This window comes from Protobothrops mucrosquamatus, unplaced genomic scaffold (assembly GCF_001527695.2).
Source record: "Protobothrops mucrosquamatus isolate PMUCROS unplaced genomic scaffold, P.Mucros_1.0 scaffold1904, whole genome shotgun sequence".
Taxonomy (NCBI): Eukaryota; Metazoa; Chordata; class Lepidosauria; order Squamata; family Viperidae; genus Protobothrops; species Protobothrops mucrosquamatus.
In genome coordinates, this window is record NW_015388028.1 from 86,195 (window position 1) to 112,893 (window position 26,699).

The window sequence follows — 26,699 nt, forward strand, 5'->3', positions numbered from 1 at the left end:
ATGCATAAGTGGGTTTTGGGTTGCAGTTTGGGCACTCGGTCTCTAAAAGGTTCACCATCACTGCTCTAGATGTAGGACTAAATGCTGGGCAAAGCTTTCTCTTTCTAGCAATGAAAGCAATGTTTTCTCACTCTTCTTTAATTGATGAATCCAGTGAGAACCTAGCAACCCCACATGCTCCAGCGATGCTCTGACAGTGGCTTGATGCCTTTGATCTTTGCTGGCACCAGAACTGGAGGATCTAAAAGCTAACAAAAAGGGAACTGATTTACCTTAACCTCACTCTTCTTTTGTTGCATCCTTGTATGCCACAGGAGGGAAGGGGATGCCAGGAGAATATCTGGATAAGGATGTAAACCCATCTCTTGAACCTTTCTTGGGTATTTGGGGGCTGAGCAGCGCTTCAGGTTCAGAAGGAAAAAGATGCTTCAGAATGTCCACAGGTGCACAAGTAACATCTATTGGCAACTCTTTAAACTAAAATGTATGTTTTATTGGGAAGACTACAATTCTGTAAGGCAGTTTTGTGATCTTGGGAAAAGATGCAGCTGCTTTAAAGGGTTGCAGACTGAGCAGTCCAGCACACTTCAAAGCATCTTTTTTTTTCTTTGAATCCAAAGCCCTGCACAACCCACACTCCATTCTGAATTCACAGAATAGAAATTCCCCATCAAAGGGGTTGGGACGATAAAGGTGAATCTTGAAGAGCTTAGAGTGAACTGATTCCCTTTTGTTTTCTTTCTTTCTTTCTTTCTTTCTTTCTTTCTTTCTTTCTTTCTTTCTTTCTTTCTTTCTTTCTTTCTTTCTTTCTTTCTTTCTTTCCTCAGGATCCTTCTTTAAGGGGAGAATTTTCCTTGGGGTATTGAAAAATGTCTTTGGCTGACAAGAGGCTTGAAAACCTCCAGATCTATAAAGTTCTCCAGTGTGTCCGCCAGAAGGACAAGAAACAGATCGAAAAGCTCACCAAGCTTGGATACCCTGAACTCATCAATTTTACCGAGCCAGAAAATGGAGACAGTGCCCTTCACTTGGCTTGTGTGGCCAACGACATTGACATGTGCAACTTTCTTTTGGAGCTTGGTGCTCACCCCGATGTCCAAGACCGAATGGGGCGCACTCCCGTGATGAAAGCGGCGGAACTTGGCCATGACTTGGCCTTGGATGTGCTCGTCCAGGCTGAGGCAGACATGACCATAGTGGACGCAGAAGGAAAAGGTAAGGCGCATCCCACCTCCTTTTGTTTGGCGGGTGGATTTTCAGGAAGATCAGGCTGAATGCTTCAATTCCCTTAGTGGTCGGTAGTTGTGTTCAGCATGGTGGGCGTTTGCCTTTTAAGCCATAGTGCTATGTGCTCTTTCCAGGAGTGCTATTTTATTGCATTCTGCCCACCAAACGGCACTTCCGCTGTGTTCAGATGGTCCTCGAATTTGGAGCGGATGTTAACAACTGTACTTTTGAGGGGAAGCCAGTTTTCGTAGAAGCCTGTGAGCAAGCCCACGAGATCAAAGAGATATGTATGACATTTTTGGAAAGAGGAGCAGACCCCAATGCAACAAACCCAGTAAGAGCATTCTTAACGTTTTAAGCGGGTACATTGGACACTTCCGGCATAAAGCGGTTTTGTTCTGTCAGCTGGCTAGATTTCTTTAAAAAAACGCAATACAACTTCTTTTAAAAGGAGCAGGCTCTATCTTATAAAAGTCAGCCCCTGTTTTCCCACATGGAGGGCAATAGCTCATCCAGCATAGGCTTCCTAAGACACAGCAGTGTACCGGAGAAAACGAGGCAAAAAGTGCTCTTGTTTGTACTTGTGTGCGGGTCTAAATCATGCCCTAATTATACTATATCATCCAAGGCTCTTAATGCTGTCCTTGGTATTCTACATACTACGTGGAGTGCTTGGGATGAAATTGTAAAACATTCAGAATCATTTTGTTGAAAATGCGGTTGGTAGAATTCAGGGCCGCTACCATTTTACATGGCAAACATGTAATGTAAGCATTCCTGTTTATACTGTTCCCACGTGTAAAGCAGAATCAATTTCTCAGCGTTTGGGAAACAAATACACCAAAGAGAAGGCTGTAATACAGATAAGGGCCATTTTGATTTGGAAAAATGTCATAGAATATATGGGTTGCAGCTTGGCCTCCTGAACTTAACCAGTGGAGAAACAGTTAAATACCCAAGGGAAAGAAAATTCCTAGAGCAGGGCTTTTCAACCTTTTCACCCATTGTACCACTTTTACGATATGGCAATATCCGAGTACCAACAGTCACCTAGCAAGGTGTCAAAAACTTGATGACCAAAAAAAAAAAAAAAAGGAAAAAGGTGATAAAGTACAGGTAGTCCTCGACTTACAACAGTTCGCTTAGTGACTGTTCGAAGTTACAGTGGCACTGAAAAAAGTGCCCCCCAAGCCACAGCCGAGCAAGACACCTGCCTGCCCGCCCGGCCGTGCTCTTCCTCCTCTCTGAGGTTTTCATTGTTGTGAGCGTTTCTGTTGAGGATTAGCAGTGGGGGTGGGGTGGGGGGTGTTTGGTTTTTATTCCCCCTGTCTGCTGAGGGGTTGCAGCAGGTTTTGGTCACTTCACATGACCCTGGGACACTGTGACCGTCATAAATATGAATCAGTTGCCAAGCATCTGAATGTAAATCACAAGACCCTGGAGATGCTGCAATATTCCAGCTGATCGGCGCTTCTTCTGGGCTCAGCAGAAGTGCCAGGATCAGTGCTGCTTTCCAGCTGATTGGTGTTTCTTCAGGGTTCAGCAGAAGCACCAGGATCAGCGCCGAGCTCCAGCTGGAGCCTGGCGCTGATCCTGGTGCTTCCACTGAGCCCTGACAGCCCCGAAGAAGCGCCAATCAGCTGGAAAGCGGCACTGATCCTGGTGCTTCCGCTGAGCCCTGACAGTCCTGCATCTCCAGTCATCTCTCGGTCAGGCTTGTGTGGTGCTGCCACCGGTTCAGCTCATTCCCCTCCCCCGCTACCTCTTTTCTAGGATGTTCACGTACCACCTGCCAGGTGCCAATGTACCACAGGTGGTACCCGTACCACTGGTTGAAAAGCCCTGTCCTAGAGGCATGATATACTTCCTGCTAGGATCCTAGTTTGTAGCTGGATAGCAATTGATCCAGGTCAAAATGTAGCCTCTTTTTACAGGTAAGAGGAGAAAACGAGCTGACTCTTTCCCGTTGGCAATTCTGAACCCCTGCAAATGGTTTTTATCAATAGAAGTTTGCCTGCTTTTCTGTCTCCTTTGAAATTCGGGAAAAATCTATAATCACGTCTCTCTGATTTGCAGGCAACGGGCCGCACTGCCCTGATGGAAGCAGCAAGAGAAGGGGTTTTAGAGGTGGTCCGGGGTATCCTGGAGAGAGGTGGGAATGTTAATGTTTTTGACAACGAGCGACACCATGCTGCCCATTTTGCTGCCAAAGGAGGGTTTTTTGAGGTATTCTTTCTTGATGCTGTCAGAAGCAAAGGTACCCAACCAAGGATCTCTCTTGGTTCATTACTAATAATCAGCTGTCACTAGAAAGGGAATTCTGGAATTCTTGGTTTTTCTATGGGTTGGTAACATGGGGAGGCTGTCCTAAAAGCGGGTCATAGAACAGAGGGGGGAAATGTGAAAGTGACTGTAGGCCCAGAGATGGATAAAAGATTTGAACTGGAGAAAATTGTACGTAGCTAGGTTGCTGTCAAAAAATGGCAGCTCTGAAGTGAATTTCCCCCACTCTCTCCATAATGTGATTACAGAAATACACAACACTTTAAGACCTTAGGTTGACCCACTTACATCAATGGGTGCTGCTGCGGAAGGAGTGGGTTTTGCTACCATTTGTTAGTTCCCCCCCCTCCTCCTGGTAGCAGAACAGACATGTTTTCATCACTGTGCAATGCTAGGCGATCCTACCTGAGGGAAGGAAGAAAAAAGAAACTTGATGGAGAATTACTGCTTGGGGTTGTGTTTGCCCCTCCGTCATCCTGTTAAGTTGATTTCTCCTCCGCAGTCTTTGCTGGGATGTGTCTCTGTTTAAATGTTTAAATATTTCCTGCTGCTTTATTCGGAAGCCTCCAGTCTGAGGATTCTCTTCATTAAGGTTGGAGGTTGCTAGGCCAGGGATTTGTCCCAAATGAATCCCCCAGGAAAAACCCACTTGTTTGTCTGCCTGTTTTAAGTATGCTTAGATCAGTTACTTTTGACTTGAAGTGGAACAGTTATGAGGTATGGGGAGGAGCCCACTTTATATCTTGATATCTGTTTGGGACTTAGCATTCCCTATTGCTGCTATTTTACCCTTCCCCGCCTCCTAAATTTGTGTTAAGAGGAATAGCATCCCAGCTGATTTACATCCAGCAAGTTCAGTTGAACTGATTGCTTGCTCTTAAAATAGAGCTTCTCAATTTCCATTGGCTCTAGGACTGCACAACAGTTTTGGGCAGCGCCTTTAACTCCGCAAAGCTCCAAAAGTAAGTAAGAAGAAAGCCAATTTGCAGAGATGAGTTCACATTCATGCAGTAACTTATAGGAAATTAGATGTCTGGCAGGCAAAGTTCTCTTGGGATTTAACTGACTAGAGTTTTAAGTTCTAAATGATGTGATCATTTTAATTCAAAGCTATTCAAAGAAATCAAAGCTTGTGTGTTTGATTGGGATAAGAATAAGAGCTTTGGAAATCAGTGTCTTTGTTTCTCTCAGCACACACACACAGTGCAAATATCCATTTAATGAAGAACTTCTCTTAAGGCAAGTAAGGTAGGTCTCTCATACCCCCCATCGGTGTTTCTTTTTTACAGCCCCCAGAGTCCAGAAGATCAAACTCACCCTCTTATAAAAAAAGCAGAAAAAGTGTGAAAATCCAGTTTTACCCACAAAAGTTTAAAAAGATTAAAAAAAAAACACCCCTCTCCTGCTGGAAAAGGATTACCATGTTGCCTGGATGCCAATACACAGTCACCTCTCCCAATCACTCTTATTCCATGTTATAGTGACAGTAATAGTTTTTAAATTGTTTCAGTGAAGTCATCTATGTTTTGCTACAGTTCAAAATAAACTCAGTTTGATCGATGTTATTAGTGTCCACACTTTTGTGGGTTTTTTTTTTTTTTGCATTTAATATCATGGGCTTGCTTCCCCAGATACTGAAGATTATTTCTGCTTACAATGGAGATGTGGGCCTTATAGCCATGAATGGAAATACACCTCTTCATTACGCTGCTGCTGGAGGTTTTGCAGAGTGCTGCAAGTTTATCGGTCAAAGAGGTAAGTTATAAATGTTGGAGAATGAAGAGCGTCTAAAGCAGTGGCTCTCAACCTGTGGGTCGGGACCCCATTTGGGGTCGATCGACCATTTCACGGGGGTTGCCAAGCAAGGCTGTCCGCCATTTTTTTTCCCCTTTTCCGGCGGGTGCCTTACCTCCCTTGGGCTGGGCCAGCTGGTGGTCAGCCTGCTCCGTCTCTGCTGCTTGCCAGCTACGCCTCGGCCGGCGCAGGGGGCGGAACCATGCATGCGCGGTGCTCCCGGGCAGGGAAAGTCCTCGACTTACGACCGGTTGGGTAGTCCTCAACTTACGACCGGTTTATTCCTCAACTTACGACCGGTTTAGTCCTCGACTTACGACCGGTTGGGGTCACGGCATTAAAAAGGTTGAGAACCACTGGTCTAAAGTAAATGTAGAGTTTCAGACGTCTGATCTTTGAACCCATTGTCACTAATACAAAACCATTGGTTGGCCTTTCTTCCTTTCCAACTGTGATCTAATCAATGAAGATGGGAACTCAGTTCCATGTCTGTTGCTGATAAAATATTATCCAAGGTCAAATCCCTGAATGAAAGTACAAACCAAGCATGTATTTATGTTGCCAAACTCTATCAACTAGGCTACTCTGTCATGAAGTAGAATAGGTCGGGAGAGCAGGGACATAGTATAACCACAGCCCATGGATATTCCATCTCGTTGGCCAAAAGCTTCTTCTAAAAGTTTGCTGCTATGTACTATGGCCAAAATACTGTAAGAATGCAATCAACTGTCAGACAGCAGTTTGTCTTCCTGTACTAATGGACTACCAAGACTTCTTGTCTTCTAGCACTTTAGTGTTCTTGCTGAGGTTGCCCAGCCAAGAGTGGCTTGCAATTTCATGTGTTCCATAAAGACCATGGACTATCCCAATTGGTATTTGGCCTTGCCCAGGCAGTGGGGCTGAATTTGGTATTCAGTTCAGCTTGAACCAACAATCTGTGGTTGGTACCAAATGCAGCAGATAAACTAACTAGTACAAGGTATAGGGATCAATTAATGTGTCCGTTGAAAGATCTCTACTGGATGTCAATTCATTTTTAAATCACCAAATGCTCGGGACCTGACTATCTAATAGACTGCCTCTTCTTACAGTAGCTGAACCTGCCTGGTTACTCAGAGTAGAGAAGCAACCCTTTGGAACCCTGACGTTTTCAGAAACATAGGTCCTTCTTCTGTATGGGTCTCGGGTTTATATTGCTTTCCTTTAGATAGGTGTGTTCAGCCCCACTCTTCAGTGTTTAGAACATCTCTCTGTGAAGGTATTTTTTGTTAATTTATTGATTTTTAACATCATGTTTTATATTTTGTATTTTTGAAATCTGCCTTGCAAATGCAACTGAAAAGGCCAGCTATAAACCTAGCAAATAAATATATGGGTACATAAACACACACACACACTAATTTAGACTTGGTTTGGAACCAACACATTAGTTCTGTTCAGATTATATTTTGCCAAGAAGGTTTACTAAGTGAGTGCTTAAGGTTACTACCTGATTTTCTGTTAGTCTAATGATACTTGCAGAAGGAAAGCTTTTGTGACCTACAACTGTCATGTAAGCCAGGATCCTGCACCATCATGATGTGGGTTCCATATAACATACAGTAATGATGATATTGTGTCTGCAACATTCTACCTTAATAATTTCACCAGTACAGAATACTTTCACCAGCAAGTACAGAATTTTATCAGCTGTAATGTTCGCTGCTCTATGTTTCAAGAGTCATTCACCCCAGTGGTTCTCAAACTTTTCTTCATCATGGACCCCCTTTAAATACCTTTTTCTGGCCATGGACCATGGCCATGTCCCACCAAAACCTAACTCAAGATTTAAATCATAACATTTCTTCAAGCCTTTGTGGACCCTCTGTGATGACATAGTGGCCCTCAACCACAGGTTGAGAACCACCGATTCACCCTATTCCTGATCTCCATCCACAACTTGTTTTCAATGTATTTCTTCTAAATTTGTAGGTTCTGACCCTACTTGGAGAAACTTAGAGAAGAAGGTTCCAAGACAGGTTGCTAAAGACGGGGGGTTCAAAGCAGCTGCAAAGGAGATACGTAAAATTGAGCGGCGGTTTGCAAAGTTTTCCAAACCCAAACCTGGAGTTAAGGACCCCAATCCACCCTGGGCTATCAGGTTGCACGATTGGTCTGGAGAAAATCAGGCAAGCCTTCGGGAAACGTTTGAGCCATATGATCGAGGAGATGGGACTGTGACCAAGGAAGATTTTATATCCATTATTGAGGAAAGGTATCCGTTTATTGAGCCAGAGCAGCTACAAACAATAGCTCAGGCTCATGAGAAAACACGTGCGGCGGGAGTTAACATTGAAGAATTTCTGAAGGGCAGCCGGTATCTGCAGAAGGCCTTCCTCCTTGGAAGTTATGGTCCAAAGAAGAAGAAGCCCAAGAAAGCAAAAGGCAAAAAAGGAAAATTTGCCATGCCGATGCCAATCTGCGTCATTCCAGAGAGCTCTCGGCCCCGTCGGACAGACGGGGGGCCCCCAGAATACATGATTGAAACTTATCAAAATGTAACTGACTGCACGCGGTTCAATCGGGATCACCCTCCCGAACATCCATTGCAGGATGATTCCTGGTGGTATATTGAAGATCCACCAAAGACCTTTGCCAACATCAATTACCTTGCCAAAGAGGGGGACCTTTCCTCTATCAAAAAAGCATTTGAGGCCGGGGTGCCGGTAGACATCAGAGACCATTTCTATAAGACTCCGTTGATGGCTGCCTGTGCAAGTGGCAACATGGAAGCAGTGCAGTTCCTTCTCGAAAAGGGGTGAGTTAACATCTTTTTTGTTTTAGTGGCTTGCCAGGAATCCAAGAATAGAAAAGTTACATTTATACCAATTTTACCATTGGTGACACTAAATCAGGCATGTCAAACTCGCGACGTCACGCGACGTATCGCGACTTTTTCCCCATTGCCGGCAATGGGGTGGGTGCAGTTTCGGCGTGATGCATCCAGCCCGCGGGCCGGCAGTTTGACATGCCTGCATTAAACTAATTGTATAATGAGATAATAGTGTTTAACTGTTGAACTTTGTGGGCAAGGAACACAAGGATATTGTATCTAATTTGTAGATCTGAAGATAAACCCTTACAAATATTGACAATAGTCACCTTTTTGATAATTTTCAATGTGTATTTAAATGTTAATTCACTTTTACTGTTGATGTTGTAAATTTTTTTTATAAATTTATCTTTTTCAAAAGGTCTGTGAATTTTATATTATCTTTTGATATCTATATCAAGCTCAGCACTTGTATTAAACAGTTTTTAGTTTGATATTAACCTAGTATTCGAATTTACTTACTTTTATTGCATACACACACACACACATATTGGTATATGTATGTTTATTAGATATGTTTAGGTAGGCAAAGAGATTGAAATAGAACAATAGCAACTCTGAGAATGTGGAAATAAAATTGCCAGTTTTATAAATGCAAAAAAACAAACAAACCCATGGGTGGGATATAGGTGAGGAAAGAAGTAGTATTTATTCCTAAAAGCAAAACAGTTTGCCTTTGGGGCAGGCTGCAGAGAAATGGGGTACAGCAGAAGATTGTTATAGGGGGAGCTTGTCCGGGGTCTGGAAGTGTCTACGTGCTAATTCTAGGGTGGCACTTGAGGTGTGTGTGTGTGTATGTGTATGTCTTGTGTGTGTGTGTAGATAAGTTCATACTTGTGAATGTGCAGTTCTTCTGGGAGACCTAATTTAATTAACTCTGTGTTTGCAGACCTCATCCTTTGATATCTGGATTAGATCTGGGTAACTTATTTAGGAGGGTTGAGGAAATTTACTAATTTTAGTTGATTAACTTAGTTTCAGCTTGACTGTCAATTGTCTAATGGAGACACTGATTCTCAGACCATTGTGGATTCTGTTAATATTTTAAGGGAAGATGGAAACAGTATAAAGAATAAAATATATTTGAATATAAAACTTCTCACAGTAGGTTTGTAAGGTGATATGATGACCACGTGATGACCAGGGCATTGTGGATTTAATGTTGGACAGAGCATATTTTGAAGCTTGTTGGGTTCCTTATTGAACTGCAAGCCAATCCTGTTGTGGAATCAAACCAAGAATGTAAAACCAAGATAAGGGCGTAGAGTTCTGTATAAGCAGGCATGGCATCTGGTTAAGCTGTGATATTTTGTTGAACATGCTTGCCTTATTGGTGCTTGACAAATTTGTCATTTAGTCCACATTGGAAGTGATCTGAATTTGTGCCCCTCAAAGTAGCCTGCTGCGTTTGTTTATTTATTTATTGTCATGTCTGGAATTGCTTTTTTTCTGCAAGCATCCCTTTGTAGTGATGGGAACTATGGAGAAATGTTCCTAGTGGACAAAAGTCAAACTCCTCAGTGGTGTGTATGGCTTCCAGATCAGTAGTTCTCCTGTTCTCTGAAAGTGAATTAAAATAGTGTGGCAAAATAAATAAGATCCAGGATTTGGCAGAAAGAAGAAAAAATGGTGATGAATAAGTTTTAAAGAGTAATTGGATAAGTAAATAACAAAGGATGAGTCCAGCAATCAACTCATCCTCAAAACCTGTTTCTGGTTCCAGAAATAACGAAAGGCCTCAATTTTTCAGTCCTGGCTATGTTTCTGTCTGTAGGTGTGAGGGTTTGAATTCAGGAAGAGGCTGGAACAATGTTCATTGGTCCTGCTCTCAGTGGCTTTTCAGTATGCTCTTCTTGCCCTTTGTTCCAACACTGCTTTTTCAAAAGGCAACTGGACTTTGTTTCCCCCCCCCTGAAGACATTTCTCTTTTCATCCAAGAAGCTTCTTCAGTTCTGATTGAATAGTGAAACGGAAGGGTTTATATTCCATGCTGGAAGGGTTTATATTCCATGCAGTCGTCTGGTTGTTAGCAGAAGAATAAAAGACACTGGCTAGAAAAGCAAGGAATATAAATCCTTCCGTTCTCCTCCATTCAGTCAGAACTGAAAAAGCTTCTTGGATGAGAAGCAAAAACATCTTCAAGGGAAAAATAGAAGTCCAGTTGCCTTTTGAAAAAGCATCTTGCCTTTTGCTCTTCAGTCTTTTCAGATTGAGCGGGCAGGTCCAGACAGGAGTGTACTCATATTTGCTTGGATATTTAAGTACAATTTTACCTGTAATCTTAGACCCAGCCTTATTAGGGCCATGGAGTGCGCAGAGAGCTGTGAATATAGCTACCTTTCAGACATGACAGAAAGTTTGGGGAGAACAAGAAGCTGATCAAATATCAAATATAAGAGGTGAGCCAATTTGGGTTCAAGCTTTGCATGCAGCCCTAGATATGGCTTACATCTCTTTAAGATCCTACCTAAGGTTATTTAGTTTGGTAGAACTTCATAGACTAAAGTAAGCTGTAATCCACAGCATTTATGCTGTACTGTAATACGGTTAATTGCAGTTTATACAACAATACATTTCATTAACTTTGGTGCCATTACTTTCGTTGTTTTAATCAGACTGCCAGTTGCTTTCACCGAATGATTCATTGTTTCAAAAGGAATTAAAACAATCCCTCTCCATTTCTCAGTTAATTTAGTTGGGATGCTGAGAGATTAGAGTTTTGGCATTATTTCAACCTACGAAGAGCAATTCAGTTAAGAACTGCTATTTGCCATCTCTGCAGCCCATTAATACTAGACTCCTTTGCCTAGGATCAGTTGAAGAATACAAAGAACCGGCTAGAAAAGTGTGAATGTACCTTACAGGGTCCTTATTTTCTCTTACGTGCAGGGCGAGTGTGAATACCACAGACAATTTCATGTGGACTCCTCTCCATCATGCATGCCACGCAGGGCAGCAAGACATTGCTGAACTCCTTGTGAAAGCTGGTGCCACAATAGACGCCGTTTCAATCAATGATGGAACCCCACTGATGAGAGGTATCGAGAGCAGCCGCTTGGACACCGTGCAGTACTTAATCAACAGTGGTGCTAAGGCTCAAATGACAAACCGAAAAGGTAAAGTTTTGCATTGTTACTCAATGTGCTATTGGCTAAGGCAGGGGTCTTCAAACGTGAGCCTTTTATGACTTGTGGACTTCAACTCCCAGAATTCCTCAGCCAGCGTGCCTGGCTGAGGAATTCTGGGGGTTGAAGTCCACAAGTCATAAAAGGGCCAAGTTTGAAGACCCCCGGGCTAAGAGTTTAAGCAGAGATGAACAGACAGCTATAGAAAGGAAGGGTGTTTTTTTCCCTCTTATTAAATAACATTGCTATCTTTTATGAAGTTAATTGGGTTTCAAAGTATCGATTAACAGAATAAATAGATGGGTTGACTTTTTTGCTTTATTCATTTTTTCCCCTGTCCAGCTGATTTTTACCGGCTGTCTTGTAGTTTTAATTCCTAGCATCTGTCTTGCTTGGCTGTAACGTTTGCTTGTTTTGCACTGCACTCACAGCAGTTCTTAAGAGAGCAGCCATCAGTGCATGGTGCAACGGGAGTTTTATTTTTCAGCCAGCTTGTCGCAGTGCATGACACTGATCAGGGCTTAGAGGGAATGACTTGCACAAAGCCACCAACAGGCTTTCATGGCTGAGAGAGGACAGGCACTTGTGTTTCTCTGCTTCTAGTCCAGCAGCTTAACCACCACATTGTACCAGCTCCCATTTTAATTAGTCATTAATCTTTTTGCTTGCTTTAGCATTGAACTTCACAGACTCTCTTTAGAGCGTAGCCCTGTGGCCAGCTGAGGCCACAGGGACAGATGTGGTCTCCTCTCCCCTCCCCCCAAATCATAGTCTTCCAAAGTTGCCTGTATAGTATAATTTTTAATGTAGTGGAGGGAATTTTATGGAAAAACTGGCGATATTGACATTAAATACTGTACCTTCAATGAACAAAAGTGTAATTTAAATAATTCAAGTCCAAGAGAGAGCATATCACCCCTCTTGTGCCTCTGATGCAAAGAAAATGAAACAATGATGTGGCCAAGGAGAACCTTATCAGAAATCTGATCTGATTTCTTAGTGCAGCATCCATACGAAATCAAAGCATATTTATTGAAAAGCCAGCGCTATCTTGCGATAGTACAGAAGCTGCGAAGTTCAGGAAATGTGTTATAATGGTCAACTTTTTTCTCCTCCACATGTTAATAAAATTGCATTTTGAAGAATAGGAAGTCTTTTGTTTCAAAAGGGGGATCGGGAGATAGGGGATGCATCAAAGTCTTCTTGGCAAAAAAAAAGGCTTTCAAGTGATGTGATGGAGGTCTTTGGAAGGGAGCTTCAGGCATAAGAAAGGAGGAGGAGGAGCAGAGTCATATAAATAAGTGTGGCATCTTTAGGAAAGCTAAGGTTGGTGAAGCTGAAGGACCGAATCTCATGGGAAGGGATGTGCCCAGATTCTTTAGCAGTGAGATAAAAGCTATGGAAGATTTGAACGTAAGAGGGAAGAAATGATGCTAGGTTGCAGATGGACAAGAAACCAGTATAGGAATTTGGGGAAAGATTCCACTCCAAGTCATCAGAAGGGTAAGTTACTTTCAACAGAGTTGAGAAGGTCATGGTATGATGGTAGAAAACCAAAGTGGAGATAGTTCTAGCAAGTCTAAGCCAGAGGGACAATATTTGTTCAGTTCTATATACAGAGAAGCTGTGAATGTTCCAGCATTTACCATAAGTTTTATTTAATAGGACAAAACTCGCTGGAAATTGCCAGGGCCTATGCAGACAACCGACTGATCCACTTCATTCAAGATACCTTGGACCGCTTGCCACAAGTCATAGAAGTCAAAGGGGATAAAAAGAAAGGGAAGAAAGGGGGCAAGCCTAAAGCTCCTTCTCCTACTCCTACTCCAGCTCCATCAGCCCAGGCTGCAGCTGCTCCCAAGCCAAAATCTGAAGAATACTCAAAGGAGTCGGTGAAAGAGGAGGTATGATAACCAAGACTCTTTGACTTGAATCCATTCATAGATTTGCTTTTTTCACAATGTTTGAAAAATCATCTTAAGAGAAATTGTCTGGAGGGGAATTCCTGTCTCCAGTACGATGTCATGGGATTTCCTTTGAGGTGCACCCTCCCCCCCATGATGCTCATTGAATCAATCCTTCTGAATCACCGAAGGACCACAATAAAATTTCTGTCCATTCTTCTCTGCTTGAGTCCCTACAACCACCCCAGGAAAGCATCTCCGTGTGCTGAATTCAGCAAGCGACACTGCTTGAAATCAGGGCAGGGGAATCCAGAAACCCTGCCCCATGGAAGCTTAAATAGATTACATGCCAATAAAGTAAATGCTTTGGGTTTTGTTACAGAGTTTTTGAAGAATAGCGGGACAAGGGAAGTGTCCTTATCAGTAGGAAAAAAAACAATAAGGAAGAGGGTCATAGGAAGCTGCTTCATTCATAGTAATGCCATTGGTGCATCCAGAAGTCTGTCAACTGTTCTCAAGTGTTTCAAGCAGGGAGTGGGGAGGTGTGTTTTTTTTTTCCCAGGCCTATCTGGGGATTCCTACGATTGAACCTGGCACCTTTGGAATGCAACAGGTCTTCTATTCCCTTTTCCCGATAATTAAAGAAGAGGCAATGTTTAAATCAAAGCGCCCATCTCAAGTACCAGCCATTTAAGCGACTGGCCTTTGACCTTTAACTTTTTATTGCAAAAAATAAGAGATTTGGCATCATGAAGCCTTGAAAATCCCAGTATAATTTGCATTGCGCATTTCAGATGCTACAACCCCTTGATTCTATTGTTGAGAAATCACTCTTTGAAGAAGAGAAGGAATCCCTCAAGGATAATGTAGTTCATCTGAATTCCCTGATAACCAGAGGAGCAACAAAGAAACTTAATATCACTTTCACACCACAGAGAGTAAGTACCACCGTAAAATAGGATTAGAGTTACACGGGTAGTCCTCGATTTACAACAGTTTGTTTAGTGACCATTCAAAGTTACAATGGCATTGAAAAAAGTGACTTATGACCATTTTTCACATGTAACAACCATTGCAGCATCACCATGGTGATGTGATCAAAATCTGGATGCTTGGCAATTGGTTCAGATTTATGACGGATGCAGTGTCCTGGGGTCACATGACCATCTTTTGCGACCTTCTGACAAGCAAAGTCAATGGGGAAGCCAGATTCACTTAACAACCGTGTTACCAACTTAACAGCTGCAATAATTTGCTTAACAACTGTGGCTAGAAAGGTCATAAAATGGGGCAAAACTCACTTAACCAATATCTCACTTATCAACAAATTTTGGGCTCAATTATCATCTTAAGTCGAGGACTACCTGTATTTTCACTGAGCTCCTACTTTTGTGGAATATGTTCCTGATGGATGCTCATATTTACTAATTCAGATCAATGTATTTCCTGTGTCCTATTCAGTTTATATTTCTCATTTGTTCCAACTCAGGTGGTTCAAAATCCTAAAATTCTACTGTCATTTTATTGGGATAATAAAAGCATGCTGCCTGCAAAATTATAATCTCAGGAATAATACTACAATTTCTGAGTGCTCTCCAGATCTTGAGGCATTCATGGTAGAAAGTTGTGTGTGTCAAAAAATAAATATGGTAGATACACCAGACAATTAAAGTTCTTGCTCCTTTCATGTATGATGCCCATGAAACACGTGTAAAAAGCAGATGGGGTTCCATTTGCATAGTTGTGGCCACCATTTTTACATTTTTTTAACCCACTTCTTCTCCTCTGTGGATAACCTATCCAGTTCTGTAGGAACACTTCTGATAATCAGAATCGTTAATTTTCCCTAAGGCAGGGGTAGGCAACCTTGGCTCTTTTATGACTTGTGGACTTCAACTCCCAGAATTCCTGGACCGGCTGGCTCAGGAATTCTGAGAGTTGAAGTCCACAAGTCATAAAAGAGCCAAGGTTGCCTACCCCTGCCCTAAGGGGACTTGTTGGGAAAAGTTATTCTAGATCAAAGGATAGTCAGATAATTATTATCATCAAACCAAATCTTGACCTTAACAAAATTTGATATGGCCCATGATGGCTATACCAAATGTGATAAAAAAACCCTCCATTTATCAAGAAAATACCTTCTCCCAAGTATTCATAAGCTCGTCTGTAGTTGAATATATTTCTGGCGCCATGGTGGCGCAGTGGTTAGAATGCAGTATTGCAGGCTAATTCTGCCGACTGCCAGTGATTCTCACCGGCTCAAGGTTGACTCACCCTTCCATCCTTCCGAGGTTGGTAAAATGAGGACCCAGATTGTTGGGGGCAATAGGCTGACTCTGTAAACCACTTAGATGGGGCTGTAAATCACTATGAAGCGGTGTGTATATATAGTAAGTCTAAGTGCTATTGCTATATGCTTTGAGTATACTGAATATAAAGAAGGAGCAATAACCATTATTCATTAGTGTTTATTGATAACATGCTGCCAATATTATAAACTGCCTGCTAGGGAATTGGTTAATGAGACACACTTGCTGAATAGACGCTCATCAATCATATTCTCGAAGATAGGTTTGATGCCAATAGACTAAGAATTCCAGACAGTCATTGTAGGACATTCTCATTTTTTTCAGAGCAGATCAATATAATTCCTTAATATATCATGCTGCATGTTGATTAAGAACTGCTTTTCTTTTTCAAGACCTGGAGTCCTGAAGCAACCACAAAAGATCTTCTCAAAAAGAGGGAATTACGTCGGCAGCGTTTCACCTATGAAGTGGACTTTGATGATTTCATGATGCCATTCAAGAAGAATTTCATGGAGAAAGTCCGTACACTGCAACAGAGCGCTGCTTTGCATTAATCACGATGGATGTTTAAAAAGTGAATGGGAGGGGACCTCCCTCTCAAGAAAAAATGCTTTTGAGAGGCTTAAATCATGTTTTTTTTTCTAATTATGGCGAAAGTTTTATTTTCTTCTTCCTTAGTTTTTAGCACAGGGCATCTTAAACCAGAGAAAAATTGGAAAATAATCCATCTTTTCCTGTAATATGTTGCACTGAATCCTATTGGGCTGGGGTTGCATATTAGCCCCAATAAATAACTAATTGGTCTCTCCTGTTCAATTGGATCTTAATTCATCCCATTCCTTAGAAAAAAGATTCTCTCCAGCTGTGGAAACTTGAAGCTAATTATTTCTGGTGCTATAAATCCGAGTGACTGAATAAGGTGTCTTGATAGTTCAAATCTAGGGCAGCTGAAGGATTTGTGCAAATCCACTGAATTTTCCCTTGAGACTCACACCCTGGAAGACTGTAAGATAGGTCTTTTTTTCTGTTAAGGTATATTTAGAACAGAAAGATGCTTGGTTTTAACAATGCAGGAGAGAGATTGATTTTGATCACAGCCCTGTGCCAGATTGTTGTAAACAAATAAAGGAGAAATTATTCCAGGTTTTTAACGGGGAGGAGATTTCAGTTGTTTAGGAACAGGTTCCTACACGTTCAAAAGATTTCTTTATTGCCTTTCGTGGCTGTGGTAAAACGGGGGTATTTTCATATTGTTTGGGTCAGTCACGATATATCAGTAATAGCAATAGCAAACTGAGATGGTTTTGTCTGTGCTGTATTTTCCTGTACCTTACTTGTAGTGTTTTAAATTGCCACTGGCAATGAAATAAATTAAGATTAGCAATAACATGCACTTTTTTTTTGTCAGGGTGAATCCCTAAACCCCTCTAAATGTTGCTGAATTACAACTTTCAGCAGTTCCACCTGGCGTAGCTAAGGGCAGGATTACTGGGGATTATAATTCAGCATTAGCGGGAAGGAGAAGGAAGAAACCAAGGAATCCTCATTAACTGAAACTGAGGGCATTTCCCCCAAATTGCCTTCTGGATTAAGGCAAAGTTCTGCAACAATACTGTACGCTTTAGCGTTGGGCCGAAAGAAACCAGCACAGTTATGATTATGGAGAAGCTAGGGAAAATGTGAATTGTTTTCCAAATCTGTCTTCTCTGCTGCCTTCTCTTGCTCAATAAACCACTGAGCATTTTTAGTTTCCAAAACTATTTTAAGCTCAAATGCCTTTGCTCTGTTTTTTACACCTATTTTGTGAACCTTGATTATGATTTGGATTCTATGGTTCACTTTCAGCCATGCACGTTCTCGTCTGCAACAATTATTCTTATTTTGGTAGTAATTTTATTAGAAATTACAATTAAAAAGATAAAAAGAAATACGAAATTAAAGAAATAAAAAGATAAAAAAGAAAACAAAGTGCAGAAAAAGTGAAAACAAAGATAGAAAAGAAAAAAAGAACACAATAAAGAGAAAGAAAATATATAAAGAAACGACTTCACCCTCCACAACTACAAACAATTTTATTAACTTATTGCCTTTTATTAATATGCAACAAATATTCCTTCTTCCCATATCCCATCTCTTATCTGTAAACACATTCTTAAAGCCTTAGTATTCTATACATAGAACTTAGTGTTCTATACATACTTAGTGTCCATCAAGGATTACCAGAGATAACATATCTAAAATACATACCTTGATTAAATAAACCAACTTTATATTCATTCCCTTTGCTTTTAACAATCTTGATCTTTAGTGCCTTGAACTAAATCTCCCAGAGTTTGATTTCTTTTCATTTTTTTTCTGTATCCCTTCTAACAAAATTCTTCAAAGCTTTTAATAAGTCCCTTCTGTAAATCCAATATAGGAAAGTGATCCAAATCACTCTTGGTTTCTTATTTGTACAGGTAGTCCTCGACTTACAGCCACAAGGGAGCCCAAGATTTCCATTGTTAAGCAAGACCGTTGTTAAGTGAGCGGCACCCCATTTTATGACCTGTTTTTCCACAGTTGTTAAATAAATCACTGCCATGGTTAAGTAAATCATGAAGTGGTTAAGCGAATCTGAGTTCCCCAATTGACTTCGCTTGTCGGAAGCCGGCTGAGAAGGTTACAAAAGGTGATCACATGACCATGGGACACTGCAACTTTCATAAATATATGCCAATTGCCAAGTGCTCTAATTTTGATCATGTGGCCATGGGGATGCTGCAGTGGTGATAAGTATGAAAAAGGGTCATCAGTCTCTTTTTTTCAGTGACATTGTAACTTCGAATAGCCACTAACCTGAATGGCTGTAAGTCAAAAGACTATCTGTCTATCCCTTTTAATCATCAAGACATCAGCCAAGTTCATTTGTATGTCCAGTGTAACATCATTTTCCCTTCATTCCCCATAGCCTGTCATTTTTAAAACATCAGGAATAGTCCAAGGCAACAAGTTTAAAAATTAAACTCCAATTTTGTTGGGAGCAGATAACTGTAGTTTCCTTGATAGAGCCGTCATATTTTTTAAAGTCATGGAGAAGTTGTACATCTAAATGCTGTGTGCTTTCTTGAGAATTCTATGTCTCATAAGCAGGCCATCATTAACCAACTTCATGGTGCTGGTGTTTAATTCAAATATAACTTGCTTCACTATAGAGACTCCCACTCCAAGACCAATAAAATATTCTTTTAAAGAAAGAGTTTCTTGCCTTGGTTTTCTTCAAAATGAAGTGTAGAAATAGGCACAACAATGAACAAAACCTGAGTTTCTGGTATGTAATGCAAAATAATATTACTTTTTCCATTCTTTTCTTGGTTATATAAATTAAATCAATATTTTGTCACAGAACATAAGGGAATGGAGTATAATCATTAGGAAGAACCAAAGGCATATATTAGATAAAAAATATATAAGGCCCATGGAGAGGGAGGGGGAGGGAGAGGCAGAGGGGGAGAGAGAGAGAGAGCAGAAAAAATGTAAAATAATCTTAAAAAAATGAATAGGAGCATTAGGAAAGCATAGGAGAATATTGGCTATATAGAGAGGCTATATTTATATCTAATATGGCAATGTGGGTGCAAGTCTAGTTTTTTAAGAGTTGAGCCAGAAAACAACAAATCATCATCTGATGAATTTTGAGCATCGCTGCACAGGACCTGGCAACATCGTATGTTATGGTAGGGTTGATATCTGAAGGCAACTGGGAGATGCAACCTTGTCTTACATGGAGTCTGGATATTTATGTAGTAAAGAGAGAGTGAGCCTAGTGTGAATGTCTCCGTAATATGAATATGTTCTTGTTTCAAGGCTGCTCCAGGTGGAGAGTCTTCCTATATCAATCCTCAAGAAGAGCTTTATATAAAAGCTATAAGTGCACCTTGGAGGTGTCTGGCCATTCATATTTTAAATAAAAATGAACATTTATACATTAGTCAGGGTTTTCCATTTTTCCCCTTTTACACTTGTTTATATTTGGGGATTGGAAAAAAAAATGGCCCCAAGCTATATAAAGTAGAGAAAACCCTGTTCTAAAGAAAAAGGAATAGACGAAGGAAACAATGAGAAGTAGAGAAGTGAGTCCCGTGTAGTATTTTTGGTACTGTTAAATCTCAGCTTAACAATCTGAACTTCTACTTCAAACCAAGCCACACTCTGTTCAAGGGTCTTAAAAGAGTGGGTGAGTATAGAGCTCCCAGATGCTCTAATCTGCCATGGATTGCATGCCCATTCTTTAAACACAGAGAAATTGCATCTCAATATTACGAGCATCAATTTTACAGGGAAGTCTTAAATGTTTTTATGTTTATTTTTAATTGGCTGGCTGCTTAATCACTTCGCCGGAAAAGCCACTGATGAAAAACTTTTAATTGCTTGTTTGACTTAAGATGAGCATTGTATAATACCTAAATAACTCACTGGTGTGTAATAAGTACCACAAAGAGCATGTGCGCATTTTCAAACTTCCCTTTTTGCTTTTCCCACTCCCCATTCGTTATTTTTTTTTTCCAGATGGCATTTCGTCTAATAGCAAATTCATGCAATCAAGTGTTTGTGACAGCACCGCAGGAAAAACAACTGCTGAGAAACACATAGGAAGATGAAACAAATAGGAAGATGAAAAAAGGAGAAATAACAGCCAGTGATGCTTGAATGTGCTCTGGGGTCTCCAAGGAAAATATCAGTTGAAAGGCAAAATGAAAATAAACTGGGGTAGGTAGTGGGGGAGTGAAGAGAACATTAATTGATCTATTTGGAACTTTTAATTAGTAATTCTGGCTCTGCTAGGTAGGAGCTTCAACATATATGCAAAAGCTAATTTGGTGCAGTGATGAAAGTGCTGGCCTAAAAACCAGGAGACTGTGAATTCTAGTTCTGCCTTAGGGGTGAAAGCTGGTTTTGTGACTCTGAGCCAGTGACTCACTCTCTCTCTCTCAGCCCAACTCACCTCACAGCATTGTTGTGAAAAAAATAGGAGGAGAAAGGTTCACCGACTTCAATTGCTTACAAAGTAATAAAGATGGAATAAAAATCTAATAAATTTCACAAGGGCACCAGGTTACCTCCTAATGTCTTTTGGAAACTTTGGATCTCTACTTTCACTAATCCCACCAGCAGATTCAATGGCAAAGAATGGTGAGAGTTGCCCACAGCTTTTGGAGGACACCAAGTTACTTTTGGTTTAGAGTGACTTGGATAAAAACATGGCCAACTGACCAAATACCATCTTTCCCAAAAAATAAGACCCACCCAGAAAATAAGCCTTAGCCCGATTTTTTTTAGGGTGTGCTTAATATAAGCCCTACCCCAAAAATAAACCCGGGGGTGGGCGTGGCCAGCATAGGAGGCGGCAAGTGCGTGGGGCCTGACGGTGTCCAGCAGCAGCTGCAGCTGCAGCCTGCGCAGCACAGATAAGTCCGAGAGTAGAAGCAGAGGTGGGGTGGAGGCAGGTGATACGGACACACTGCATGGCCACCTGGCTCATGGGAGGCTCACATGGCAGCACCAGCAGCAGGCAGAAGCAGAGGCACGGAGGGGAGGCAGGCAATCCAGATCGCTGCACAGCTGCGTGGCTCACGGGAAGCTCATGCGGCAGCACTAGCAGCAGGCTGAGGCCTGGGGGGGGGAGTCAGGCGATCCCAATGCGCTGCCCACTCCGTCCCACCATCGCTTGTCTTGTCCATGGCCATGCGGTGTGTCAGGATCACATGCCTCCCCTCCCATGCCTCTGCCTCCACCTGCTGCCGGTGCTGCCACGCAAGACTCCCATGAGTCAGGTGGCTGCACAGCGTGTCCGGATTGCCTGCCTCCCTATCTCTGCCTCCATGCTGGGGCTTACCTGTACTGCATCAAGGGGCCGGTGGGTACGGCTGCCAGGGGGTGCACGTATGCCAGGGGGTGGGGTGCCCGGCCGGGCTGATCACCCTGATACCGTGTTTCCCCCCAAATAAGCCCTAACACGTCTTTTGGTGAAAAAAAAAATAAAAAAAATAAGACCGGGTTTTATTTTGGGGGAAACACAGTTCCAGTTTTAGAACACTAACTTTAAGGTGCAATGCAATGTTTCCTTGTGGTGAGATGGGTGGGGGAGAGAGAGAGAGAGAGAGAGAGAGAGAGAGAGAGAGAGAGAGAGAGAGAAAGGAAGGAAGGAAGGAAGGAAGGAAGGAAAAGAAAGAAAGAAAGAAAGAAAGAAAGAAAGAAAGAAAGAAAGAAAGAAAGAAAGAAAGAAAGAAAGAAAAGAAAGAAAGAAAGAAAGAAAAATATATTTTTTTTGCAGCTCCTTCTTTTATAAATGCTGCACTACCATATATCATTGATCTATATTCATGTATTTATACAACTATGGAAAACACAGCTATGAAACTCAAGTCAGGAACTTTAACCTGAAGTTACATAAATTGAGATGAAAGCAGGGAATGAATCAGAGGCTACCAGAGTCAGATTCCAATTGAGATAGTCCAATACATAGTTTACTGCAAAGGAAATATGTGCAATGTTTTAATTGGACCGGCATTAGCTGTATTAAGACTATAAGGGGAAAGACACGGAAAAGGGGGGAAAGCAGCAGACAGCACTTATTTTTAAGCACTTCCCTCCCCCATTGTACTGTTCAAAGACATTCAAAGTAGCTTTTGTGTGATCATCCTGAAGGAGGAAAAAAGACTCTGCAATAAGCCTTACAATGTGAAAGACACATCACACAAACACAAAAAAAAGGAGGATGGGTGAAGAAGAAAAGCTCAGGCATCCCATCTTAAAATGAAATGCTACTTCTCAAATGGCACTGCACTGAATTTAAGCAATTAAGAAAGGTGGGCTTGTTTGTTCCTTTCGAAGGGCTCATCAGAGATTGCTTTCTCCCATCTCAGCTTCCTCCTCTGCTTGAGTGAGAGGCAGGGGGGCAGTCCCTGTTGAGAAAGAAGCTTCTTGTGGATCTCTCAGTGGATAGGGTTGCCAGGTCTGCTTCCAAAAAATAGCGGACAAGCGGGGGGGGGGCGGTTAAGTAGTAAAAAAAGTAGACTGTACAGCTTTAGATTACATACCATTTCATCATAAAGCTTTTGAATAAAAAAAATGTCCACTATTTTGTGAAAAAAATAGTGAACATAATGTGAAAAAAGTGGACTGTCCACTCAAATAGTGGACACCTGGCAACCCTATCAGTGGAGCTGATGGAAGGGCGATGCTGAAGATAGAAGAACACAGGGAGAGGAGAGGAGGCCTCAAGAGGCAAACGGGTCCTTTCAAGTTGCAAGGTGCCCTCTAAAATGCTGGACATAATAAGAGGAGAAATGGAATCTGAAGGACAGAAAAGGCCCAAGTATCACAATTGTTATTACGATTGCGAGTAAGATCTCTTTTTGAGGGTCCTCAAGAAATGGTGTACAGATGCCTCCTACTTCAACGGCTACATTTCCTTGTTGTTTATGAGGGAGATAGATGGTTCTTAGGGCTCTCGCTGGATAACTCATCAAACCAGTAGAAAATATTCAGGAAGGGGGGGGGGAGAGGAAAAAGTAGGCTTCCTTCTTTACTAATTGTTTACTAATAGCCCAAACTACCTGCATTAAAGAAGGTTATGGACATGTATATCACATGCAACATCAATTCTAAGTACAAGAGGAAGTAAGGACCTTGGCTTTGGGAGCAATAGGAGAGAGCTAACTCCAAACTTCAGTGGCTGTTGGAAAGGATGTTTCCCTGGCATCCCACACCTCTGGCATCCCACACCTCTGGCATCCCACATCCCACACCTCTGGCATCCCACACCTCTGTGAAGCATGTAACTTTTCCCTTGGCCAGACCAGCATTTTGGAGACTGGATGATACAGAAATAGTGAAAATAGTGATGGAAATGCCTTCTTTCCTAGAGGGAGGATGGACAGAGACAAACGGTAATAATAATATTAATGATAATGATAATGATAATGATAATGATAATGATAATGATAATGATAATGATAATAATAATAATAATAATAATAATAATAATAATAATAATAATAATAATAATAATAGTTGGAAGGGACTTTGGAGGTCATCTAGTCCAACCCCCTGCTCAGGCAGGAAACCCTATATCAGGGGTGTCAAACTCAATTTCATTGAGGGCCGCATCAGCATTGCAGTTGCCCTTGGGGGGGGTCAAGGTGGTTGCAGCCTATTGAGTGGGCGTGGATGGAGTGGGTGTGGCCTACTGAGTGGGCATGGCCAGCTCTACATCGTTCACGTCAAGGGTGCCTGTGGGGGCCTGGGCAGGAGTGGGACAGATCTGAGGGTCTCTGGCAGAAGGGGGTGGGACTGGGGCAGGCACCAAGGCATGGTCCATTTCTTCATTCCTCACGGAGTGACACCTCCCCAGCATGCACCCAGGGGGCAGGGCCTATGCGGCAGGGGTTGGTTCCTCACTGTTTCTAGACGGCCTTGTGGAGCTAAGACTGAATGCGTTTCAGCATAGATGGCCACCACAAAATTGTACATTGGCTCCCGGCCGACCTGGGCCAGGGCCAAGGCAGCGGGGGCTGTTCCCTCATTGTTTCCAGGATGGCTTCGTGGGCCAAATGAAACCACTTTGCGGGCTGCATCCGGCCCCCAGGCCTTGTGTTTGACATGTCTGGCCTATACCATTTTGGACAAATGGCTGTCCAGTCTCTTCTTAAAAACTTCCAGTGTTGGAGCATTCACCACTTCTGGAGGCAGGTTGTTCCACTGTACTTAGGCTACATGCAAATAGAAATAAAAAGCTTGATGAGATATGTTAAACCTTTGACCTTCAAAGACACTAGGTCAATCATACAAATGAATTTGAAATTAAAGCAGCGGCAGCAAAATAAAAAAAAATTAAAAAATGAGGTCCTGAAAGCCTGGGTGGTTCTGTCTGTCCTCTGAAACAAGAGTTTTGTCTAAGATTTTCAGTGGATGTTTTAAAAAGCAAGCAGATCTATGAAGAAAAATGGGACAAGCATGTTTAAACTTCTCTTGTCTTAGAAAATCAGCTAGATTTTCATATTGGTGACCCCATGTGAGAGAAACCTGCTCCCTGAAGATATTCTGGTGCTCCCAGAATTCCTGTGGAGAGCATATAGATATTGGCCTTAAAGAACAGTGAACAAAAGACCAGTTAGCAAACAATCTGACAAATGCAGCTTGAGCTCATTCCAAGAAACCCTCTTGAGAAAATGCCTCAGACAGGCCCATTCCTACTTCATATGAAATAAAGTGAGGAAGCACATTCAGACTCTTGTTACTATAACTGTTCTAATAAAAAAAAAGATCTCTATGGGGTTAGTTCCTTAGTCTGTTCTACCCTATACTGTAGGACTGACACCTCTAATGATGTCGAAAAATGCCATCTACTTGCAATGGCCTGTGGGCATGACCTCGGGCGACAGGAAGAGAAGCTGCAGACTAGACAACCATCATGCAAACCAAGAAAGAAGCATGGCGTTCCCATTAGCAGTTGTCCTAATGGCAACATTTCAAGAATGAAAAGAGACACAGAATCTGCCGTAAACCCACCTTCAGGAGCTGCCCTCTGTATTTTGATTACATCAGGCCCCTTGCCATATTCTTATAACAGGGTTTGGATAACTCATCATAAAAAAAGGAGGGGGGAGAAAATCCTTTTTCTTTCTCTGGTCCCTTTCTCCTACCCACCGAATCAATCTGTTATTGATTTCTTCTTGCATAACAAAAGCAGATGCTTTCTGCAGATCAGCTTTTCTCAAGCTGATTGTTATACTTTCTCACTGGCAGGCTCTGAGCAGGACCTTGGCGCTGTGAACTGCTGCCAGTGCCTTTCCCCAGCACCGAAGCTGAACTACATCACATGAACTGGAGAAACAAAAATAACCTCCCTTTTTCATTAAATGGATTCTAATAACTGTGCCTACAGGATGGATTTCTTTTTTTTCTTTTTTTTTAAAAATGAGATGATTATTGGAGGCACACAATGATACAGGGATTATTGGTAGTGTTAAAACAAAAAATCTGGGAGCCTCAGGCCTCAGCTGATTCTCCACTGTAAATCTATTCCTTTATTTGCTGATTCAAATCGGTTTGCATTGTTGTATCTCAGGGTTCCTACTCCAGCTATTTTGGTTTTCTCAGAGAACGTCCTGATGCAAAAGAACTGTTTAGGATAGGGTTCTCCTAAGTGGTCAATGTAGAACCCCAAGAATCAATGGAACTGTTGTTGTGGTTGCTACTTGTAGTACTGGTAAAGCAGTATGTATGGCATTATTTTCATATAATAAAATTTTGGGATCAATAAGCAATCTGAAGCTGCATGAAGGGGCCAATGAGCCGAAAGGTGTAGGGACCGTGGTTTAGGGCAGGGGTGGGGAACTTTATGACTTCAACTCCCAGAATTTCTGAGCCAGCCATGGGGTTCAGGAATTCTGGTGTAGGGAGGGGATTGTAGGGAAACAGTACCCCCCCAGAGAAAGAAATATTTTGGGGAATATTAAATAAGAGGAATATTATATTTTCCCAAAGGATCTTAAAGGCAGAAAAGCAGGCCCAGTTTTTCTTAATAGCCCCAAGCAGAAACTAGGCAGAGGCCAGGTCTGTACAAATGCAGATTTGATAATCCCATTCAGAAAGATTGGGGCAGGAAGGTTGGAGCTGATGGGATTAGAAAGACAAAGATCCCTAGAACCAGCAACCCCTCACCCAAAAAGTCCAACACAGGAAGTAAGCCATCAGCCACAGCCCCAGAGAAGCAGGATATGACCTTTAGGATATAATAGGATTAACCCACCACCATCAGAATACCAAAAAGGACACACTCAAAAGCTCAGTTCAAAGTTCATGCCACAGGAACAGGAAACAACTCTAAACACAAAAGCCCAAGAAGGTATAAAAAAAAACCACCATTCCCAGCTACATGTGGTCAGCTTTCCCAGAGCCACGTTTCTGTCTGGCTCTGCTCTTCAATAACTACAACCTTCTTTCTAAAGCAGTCTCCATTTTGTTTATTCCTGGCTTGGACTGGACCCTGATGAAGATTTTTCTTTCAACACTGGGAATTGAAGTCCCCAGGTCATAAAGGGGGCCATAGTTCCATACACCTGGTTTAGGCTAAGGTCTCCATGTCGTGTTGAGTGGATGAGCGGTTTTTCTTCCTTAAAGAAAAACTTGTGAGAATTGT

At 41.9% G+C, this 26,699-nt stretch overlaps 1 protein-coding gene across 1 annotated transcript; it reads left to right on the forward strand.

Annotated features, from left to right (window-relative positions):
- The first annotated feature begins 833 nt into the window (after window positions 1-833).
- On the forward strand, window positions 834-16,798 carry ANKEF1 (ankyrin repeat and EF-hand domain containing 1). Its single transcript, XM_015823530.1, has 9 exons — window positions 834-1,215; window positions 1,362-1,561; window positions 3,304-3,453; window positions 5,142-5,265; window positions 7,276-8,101; window positions 11,066-11,292; window positions 12,967-13,205; window positions 14,000-14,143; window positions 15,907-16,798. Exons 1-9 carry the CDS (start codon window positions 870-872, stop codon window positions 16,066-16,068), a joined length of 2,418 nt encoding a protein of 805 aa, XP_015679016.1. The 5' UTR covers window positions 834-869; the 3' UTR covers window positions 16,069-16,798.
- The last annotated feature ends 9,901 nt before the right edge of the window (window positions 16,799-26,699 follow it).

Excerpts from the sequence above, each read along its gene's own strand:
- ANKEF1 (XM_015823530.1), top strand. The coding sequence starts at position 870 with ATGTCTTTGGCTGACAAGAGGCTTGAAAACCTCCAGATCTATAAAGTT. Across the intron at positions 3,454-5,141 it reads CCAAAGGAGGGTTTTTTGAG|ATACTGAAGATTATTTCTGC; the intron begins GTATTCTTTCTT and ends TTGCTTCCCCAG. Across the intron at positions 13,206-13,999 it reads AGGAGTCGGTGAAAGAGGAG|ATGCTACAACCCCTTGATTC; the intron begins GTATGATAACCA and ends TGCGCATTTCAG.